At 40.0% G+C, this 8,283-nt stretch overlaps 1 protein-coding gene across 2 annotated transcripts; it reads right to left on the bottom strand.

Moving 5' to 3' along the window:
- Positions 1–2,361: 2,361 nt before the first annotated feature.
- LOC119326381 lies at positions 2,362–6,785 on the bottom strand. Of its 2 annotated transcripts, none has more exons than XM_037600038.1 (9): positions 6,461–6,785; positions 5,850–5,943; positions 5,709–5,758; positions 5,003–5,358; positions 4,573–4,784; positions 3,822–4,078; positions 3,565–3,731; positions 3,201–3,275; positions 2,362–3,102 (listed from the first exon to the last, which is right to left on the bottom strand). In XM_037600038.1, the coding sequence occupies exons 1-9, from the start codon at positions 6,630–6,632 to the stop codon at positions 2,860–2,862; spliced, it is 1,626 nt and encodes a 541-aa protein (XP_037455935.1). In that variant the 5' UTR covers positions 6,633–6,785; the 3' UTR covers positions 2,362–2,859. The 2 variants fall into 2 exon arrangements, with proteins under 2 accessions (XP_037455935.1, XP_037455934.1); XM_037600037.1 differs by having other exon boundaries at positions 2,366–3,102; positions 3,565–3,743; positions 6,461–6,784.
- Between the last annotated feature and the right edge of the window lie 1,498 nt (positions 6,786–8,283).

Genomic DNA, 8,283 nt, shown 5'->3' on the forward strand with positions numbered 1-8,283 from the left:
ATATGAGTACAATTATCAACTTAGAGAACAAGACAAGGCAGGACAAGTCCTAGTCTATTTTATGTTTCCTAATAAATCAATATACTCAACAGGTGGGAACTTGTGATTGCTGGTTCAAATGTTGGACAAGAGTCCGTTGCATTTTTCTTTAGGGTTCGACAAGAGTCCGTTGCTGAATAGTTAAGATTTTATTATTTTGATGAGCCACATAGGACGAAGGAGTGGTGATCCGTAGGGTGTGATCCTATGAGCAATGGCCAGTTTAGGGAATAAGGGATCGAGGGTTTGGCCATATGAGTATACGTCATAGGAGTTATTTTTATTTATTGGAATAAGGGATTGGGTTTGGCCTTAGGGTTGGGTGTTCACCCAACATGTCAGTAGGAGTTATTTTATTTATTAATTTTTCTAGATATCCATTAGGTTACCCATGGACGCAGCTTCATACTCATGCCCCACCCATATACTCCTTCCGTTCCAAATTACTCGTCGTTGAAATGGATGTATCTAGAACTAAAATACATCTAGGTACATCCATACGTGCGACAAGTAATTCGGAACGAAGGGAGTACTATTTTGTGGGTGCGGATACCCATTACCCAAGGATATAAAATATTGTCAAGTCTTATTCATGCCCACTGTTTTTTCAGGTGGGGTACCTGTGGGTACCCGTGCCCTGGCAAAACTACCATCCCTATGTGTGGATAAGGATATGCTGAGCATGTCCCTAAAAAAAAAAGGATATGCTGAGCATGTGGGTGCTTTGAAAGAGCCGTGTGTGCGATTGATGCCCATCCAAAAGCAGCGCGAGCAGTTGATGTTTTTCATGGATCAGCTGGCCGAGGAGAAACGTTTCCCACACCCAGAGCTAAGGCGCTTACATAAAAAGGAAAACCAGTGCAATATTATATACATTTTTTTTGCAGGTAGTGCAATATTATACTTGTTAAAAGGTTTGCAATTGTGAACCAACCTGTGGTTGAGATGGTTAGGTGGACAGTGGTATCCCCAACCCACCAGGGTTCAAATCCTGGTACTCGCATTATTCCTAAATTTGGGTAGGGTGTGCGTGTGTGCCTTCATAGGGGTGAGTCAAATCCTGGTACTCGCATTATTCCTGAATTTGGGGCATTATTCCTGAATTTGGGTAGGGTGTGCGTGTGTGCCTTCATAGGGGTGAGTCTATGCGCGTGTACATGAGCGCTTATGTCTGTACTGATGCTCAAAAAAAAGGTTTGCAATTGGCGCGATTTTTTCCTGTAAAATACAACCAACAATTACTAATTCAAAAATCAGAGTACTCCCTACGTCCCAAAATGTAAGACCTTTTTTTAACACTATCATAGTATCAAAAAACATGGGATGGAGAGAGTACATATTACTAAACAGTATAACAGGGCGAGCTGGGAGCCTCCACAAAGCTTTGGCATTGCTAGCCGTACGATCGCCTGTCTGGATATCTCTTGGGCTGCTGCTCCACGGAACTACCTACTTCACCTGTGGTTGATTGGGCCTGGATTGTTTCTTGGGCCGGTGGACTAGCTTAAGCAGACAAAGTGTATATGAAACACAAACATAAGTAGTTGTTTCCTAAATTTTGCTAAAAAAAGTTGTTTCTCAAATAAAAAATTAGGTAGCTGCGTGTAAGTGGGGCATTATCTTCTGCCTTTGATAGCAACGTTGAGGCTCACAATCTTGTGAAAGTCGTGTCTTCTTTGTGGGTGGGCCATCTTGTCTGGCTAACATCTCCACCATCTATTATCTGTATTCCCCAAAACATTTTGCAATAGACGGTGGTTTTTTAAAAAAAAATGGTTGCTCGTGTTGGCGTCGCAAGCGCCACACAACATTGACGCCCCACTACCTAACTCCCTCACGTGCGCGTGGCAACAATGAGAAGGTCTACCAATATGGCAATCAAGCATCGCTAATTCTTTTTTAGGGGAAGTGACACTATTTTTTAAACAACGATAAAAGATTTGTCTCATCGATTAATTAAACAAAAAAGATTGCCCGGTTAATTTATCTTACCAATTGTGTTATTAACTATCATGTATGTTTTCTAAACCTATGTTACTTATTCATGTTTTTGTTTCCAAGATATCTTTCATAGACACTATCCATTTAAAAGCTAGAGCAATCACTTGACTAATTCTATTTCCCGAGACAATCCCAATATTACATTTTTTTACCATTGTCTAATATACGGGTTAGTTCATGCAAGTTTAATTTCTATATTTTAATTTTAAAAAAAATACATGATATTTCATCATTCTATCATAAAATTGGCGGGCACAGCAACGCGCGCCATCATGGTCTAGTATTGAAAAAAAAAAGATACAACTTTCGCCATACTAAAAATAAGAAATCTTAAGGAATTATCTCTTCGTACACTGAAAATGATAAATGCTGCTATCTGCTCTCCTACTCATACTCCTGTTCTTTGAGCAGTGACTGAGAACATCAGCGAATTGAAATTCACTACATTATCCTGCGGAAGTGAACGTTTGGCTCTCGGGTGTAATTACACCCGATTATTTTTAAAACAATTAGTAATAATTTGTAAGAAAGTCAAAAAAATCTGAAACTTTTTGCAAACAAAGGAGATTTATTGTTGCACTCGTATAAAATCTTTAGTGAAGAAATGACTTTCATGTTGTTGTGGACGTAAAGAAAACAAATTTGTCGCTATATACAAGGTACTGTTCACGCTATATGTCCTGGGCAATTTGTCATTTTTGTCAGAGAATATTTCGGTACAAAATATTTTTGTACGACACAAACGACAGCTCAAGTTTGTTGGGAAAAAGTTTTGGAACGTTTTGACCTTTTCTGATGTTTTAAAAATAAAATCAGTTATCAGGTGTAATTACCACCATGTTCAAAGGGTATTTTCCCCGATATGTATCTCTTCCACCAACGACTTTGCAAGTAAAAGCATGCATGGTTGGAACCTGAAACTGCCCGTTTTCTGCTCCTCTTATCGCAGCAGAATACAGTGCTGCTCTGTAAGATTTCTCCCGCGTCTGGAAACTGTGGAAACCAGGAGGCAGCAACGAAAAAGAATTCCATGTAGAGTGTTCGCGGCGGCCCGCTTCCTGTCTGCTAGCATCAATATCTTCCATTAGAGGAGTTTAGCTTCTAGTTCGTCAATGGCAGTCTTAGCTTGGCATCGATGAATGATTTTTATCTGTGCGTACGTTTGTTGGGGGTGGATCTGTAGCTCCATTAGTTCGGTGATGGAACAGTTTAGCTACTGCTCTTCTTTCACAGTCCTGTTTTAACAATAAAATGAAAAGAACCATATTAAGATTCTATGTGAACCTGTGTAGGCACGGATTACCATTGACGGTAATTATTATCAAGTATTCCCTCCGTCCGAAAAAGCTTGCCCCTCAAATGAATGTATCTAGCACCAAGTTAGTGCTAGATACATCCATTTGAGAGACAAGCTTGGGACAAGCTTTTTCTGACGGAGGGAGTTCGCATTAACTAAGATAAAATACAGCATATCAAGAGGAGCTCAGCCAGCAAAAGGAAGGCTCTACTCAGAACATTTATTACCTTAAACATATTTAGCTGAAAATATCTTCCAGCGTTCATTCTCCTGAGCTTCAAGTAAGTGTATGTAAAACTCAATTGATCACGTGACGTGAAACGGTTGATCTCATTGAACCAAAGGCATGAAAATAAATTAGACATTGGTGTATGGGCACGCACGATGAAAGAACCTTCGGGCACATCTGCACAATTGTTATACACTTGATCAACTCATTTACTCATAGGAGAATTTTTATAAAGCATAAGTAAATGCTACTTACAACTCGGTAGAACAGGATCTTGGCCAGAGGCATTAAACTTCACAAGGCCGTCAGACTGGTAAAAGTAAAATTGCTCATCGATAGCAGTGTGATTATACTTGTTTAAGTGCTTGTTCTGAAGCACTTCCTCCCAGACACAGGTGCGATCATAGTGCGCTGAAATGGCATACTCTGCTTTCTTTCTCCATAAGAAATACTCAATTATAAGCATTGGATCAGCAATAAGACGCAATTTGCTGTCCAACCAGATTGAGTACCTAACAGGTAAAATGTGTTATGTTAGCCATGGAGAAAGAATGCATGCAGTGGCAATATATATAGGAAAATACATATATGTGCTAGTTAGAAGAAAACTATGAAAAACTACAAGATCCTAAACTACATTAGTACTCCCTCCGTACCATAATGTAAGACGTTTTTGTCACTACACTAGTGTCAAAAAACGTCTTACATTATGGACCAAGGGACTAGTTGATAAGATGAGATGCATCAGCAATCAACCAGTTAACAAGTACTCCCTTCGTCCGAAAATACTTGTCGGGGAAATGCATAAAAATGGATGTATCTAGAACTAAAATACATCTAGATACATCCATTCCTCCGACAAGTATTTTCGGACGGAGGGAGTAGTAACGAACTAACTCCGGGTGCTTTAGAATTTATATAATTTTATTCCGCAGGAGTATAGTGTACTATACAGATTCTCCATGCAACTAGATATTATGGACAAATACATCCTCAAAAAACTTACAAGGCAGATGGGAAGAGTCGGTGAGCCAGAAGTTTTGGCACCTTTCCTGCTCTCCGCATATCTTTGTAGGGTAAATTCTTAACTACAACAATTCTCCAAAGACCAATGGATCCATTTTCATCAGGGACGTGTCCTTCAGAGGAAAGGGTTGTCAACGTTAGCTCATCCAGGAACATGATGAAGCACACATTCTTCTTAGAGTATGAGCCAATCTGTGAGAGTTTTAAACTGGTAAATGATAATGTTTCTGAAACAGTGTAATAAATACCTATGATATAACTATGAAATTTGCAAAAGCATGCAATCACCATGAGATTGAAAAAACACAAAGAGATTGCCAAGGAGGAAATGATGGTGACTTGCCATTTTGCATCTGAAAAACATGGTACTTGTTAAGAATGCATGCACAAAAAAGGAATAAGAACATTACTTTGCTTTTAGTTGGTTTCCTTAAGTAATCAGAGCCTCCAAAAATGCATGATGACACCACCACACGGCAGGTAGCCATATAAACCCTGTCATGTTCATCCAAATCAAATCCACTACTAGGGTAACCCTCTGGACCATCTACAAAACCACAGTGAATACTTTGGTTCTTTGCATAATATGTTTCCTCTCTTTCCTGAAGACTCTGGTGCCCAGCAAACAATGGTTCAAAAAACCCATTACCAATCAAAAGTCCCTCATTCAAGATATACTTCAACAAAAACTGTGTAAAATTGTTGTAGTCAGCAGGCTCCACAAGATTGTCAACCAACGGCAAAAACTCAATTTCACAGGGCCCATCTGCAATATTACATTCTGTATGTAAGTTGACAACAAAAGTAACTATTATAGAACCGAGAAACATGCAAAAATTAATATCATTTACATGGTTCCATTTAGCAAATAAATAGGTTAGGAAATGCCTAGTGTCAGGCTTTGTGTCAAGTTAGAGCGATGAACAGCATTAATCAAGGTAGAAAATAAGAGAGTAGATATTTTGAATGTAGAATAATGAGATCTTATCAACATGTTTGTTCCAACTGAGTACATCTAAGATAAAAATTGGATAACAGATTTATCTTACAAAGGTTTAAAATGACAATGTTTTAGGAACTCGACGTTTAGAGAGTAGAGTCCAGAATATCTCTTACAACGCTTTTTCTTTCTTCCTTTGATGAAGGGTTCTGACTTGTCTATTGTCCTGACATAAAAGTAAATCTGATGATACCCGAAGGTATGCGCATATACACAAGTACATATTTACATATGGAAAATGGTAAATGTGCACTTACATAGAGGTATTTTCCTTGACCATGGTATTGCGTTTGTCTCTCTTATCCATTCCCTTTCCAACGTTCTCCCTGTTGATCGGACCTTGGTGTATTGCTGCATAGCAGAACGTTGTCGATTGGTGAGAAGTTTGATAACATTGTCAAGTGTCAACCAAAGATGCATGTGTCACTCTAACAAGTATCTGAGTTACACGAAGATTCTCGATAGCAGGGTTCAGAAAAAAAAAAACTTCGTTACACAATTTGTTTTTCATAACAGAATTACTCAATTTTGTCACACTTAAATCACGTGATGAACAATGGATAGTTTCATAACCTGGTAAGTGACAACACAGAGAGGTGGAGACCACAGACCAGTTGCAATTTATTTCTTGCAATTAAGTACTCCATGTAGCACAGATTTCACCGCACTTAAGAGCTAGGCATGATACAAATATTTAGCAGGTCGTACATCTACGCCTCGACGAACAATAATCCCGTGAATTTTAGCTAATGGGAGGAAGGGAACATGGATGCCACGACAAACACTAAGACGAAAAAATCGGAGTCTGTTCACCTACATTGCAGCAAACTGCAGTTCTCCGGGGTGGTTGGGCAGGAGGAGAGCTTACCGTGGAAGGGGAGGCTGGCGTGGGAGGAGAAGGACAGGTAGGCGAGGGAGAGGAGCGCCAGGGCGAAGGTCGGGAGGAGGAGCAGGCGGCAACGGCGCCGCGGCCGTCGGGAATGGCGGCGGGGCCCGGCCGCCGCGAGCGGGCCGGATGTCGGCAGGCGGTACTCCTCCATGTGCCCCAGCGCGGCGCTCGTTCCGGCGGGTCGCGGCGGCGAAATCCCCTCCTGTGCGCGGCTGTTCCCGTGTCTTCCTCCCTGTTTCTCCCTATTTTGGGGGGGACGACAGTGTGCCCGATTTCCCGTCAACAGATATTTTCGGATACGATAATGTGCATGTAACTGATTGCCCTGATTTTCTTTTTGGAAAAGCTGTATGCTCTTATATGATTTGGCCTAATGTTTTTCTTTTCCGATCTTGCGGGGTTACAAATATGTGACAATTTATTTATTTTTGAAACGAAGGCAAAAGAATTGTCTCATATACTCCCTTCGTTCCATAATATATGAGCGTTTTTGACACTACACTAATGATGATGATGATCATGAAACTTCAGATCAAGTTGCTACTGAACTTTGTAAGTCAACCAGAGTAAAGATCCGCATCAGAGAGGTACGGTAATCCTATTCTGGATGTCATGTTACTTGACCATGATGAACCTACAAACTATGAGGAAGCGATGATGAGCCCAGATTCCGCAAAATGACTTAAGGCCATGAAACCTGAGATGAATCCATGTATGGGAACAAAGTATGGACTTTGATTGACTTGCCCGATGATCAGAAAGCCATCAAGAATAAATGGATCTTCAAGAAGAAGACTGACGCTGACGGTAATGTTACTGTCTATAAAGCTCGACTTATTGCGAAAAGTTTTCGACAAGTTCAAGGAGTTGACTATGATGAGACTTTCTCACCCTTAGCGATGCTTAAATCTGTCCGGATCATGTTAGAAATTGCCGCATTTTATGATTATGAAATTTGGCAAATGGATGTAAAAACGGCATTCCTGAATGGATTTCTGGAAGAAGAGTTGTATACGATGCAACCCGAAGGTTTTATCGATCCAAAGGATATTAACAAAGTGTGCAAGCTCCAACGATCCATTTATGGACTGGTGCAAACCTTTCGGAGTTGGAATAAACGTTTTGATAGTGTGATCAAAGCACATTGTTTTATACAAACTTTTGGAGAAACCTGTATTTACAAGAAAGTGAGTGGGAGCTCTGTAGCATTTCTAATATTATATGTAGATGACATTGTTGATTGAAAATGATATAGAATTTCTGGATAGCATAAAAGGATATCTGAATACAAGTTTTTCAATGAAAGACCTTGGTGAAGCTGCTTATATATTGGGCATCAAGATCTATAAGGATAGATCAAGACGCTTAATTGAAATTTCACAAAGCACATACCTTGATAAAGTTTTGAAGAAGTTCAAAATGGATCAAGCAAAGAAAGGGTTCTTGCCTGTGTTACAAGGTGTGAAGTTGAGTCAGACTCAATGCCCGACCACTGCAGAAGAGAGAGAGAAAATGAAAGTCATTCCCTATGCTTCAGCCATAGGTTCTATCATGTATGCAATGTTGTGTACCATACCTGATGTGTGTCTTACTATTAGTTTAGAAGGGATGTACCAAGAGTAATCCAGGAGTGGATCACTGGACAGCGGTCAAGAACATCCTGTAATACCTGAAAAGGACTAAGGATATGTTTCTCATTTATGGAGGTGACAAAGAGCTCGTCGTAAATGGTTACGTCAGTGCAAGTTTTGACACTGATCCGGATGACTCTAAGTCACAAACCGAATACATATTTATATTGA

This window comes from Triticum dicoccoides, chromosome 6B, assembly GCF_002162155.2.
Source record: "Triticum dicoccoides isolate Atlit2015 ecotype Zavitan chromosome 6B, WEW_v2.0, whole genome shotgun sequence".
NCBI classification, from domain to species: Eukaryota; Viridiplantae; Streptophyta; class Magnoliopsida; order Poales; family Poaceae; genus Triticum; species Triticum dicoccoides.

Excerpts from the sequence above, each read along its gene's own strand:
- LOC119326381 (XM_037600037.1), bottom strand. The coding sequence starts at position 6,632 with ATGGAGGAGTACCGCCTGCCGACATCCGGCCCGCTCGCGGCGGCCGGG. Across the intron at positions 5,359-5,708 it reads AGGAAGAAAGAAAAAGCGTT|ATGGGCCCTGTGAAATTGAG; the intron begins GTAAGAGATATT and ends GTAATATTGCAG. Across the intron at positions 3,276-3,564 it reads TTCAGCTAAATATGTTTAAG|GACTGTGAAAGAAGAGCAGT; the intron begins GTAATAAATGTT and ends TTGTTAAAACAG.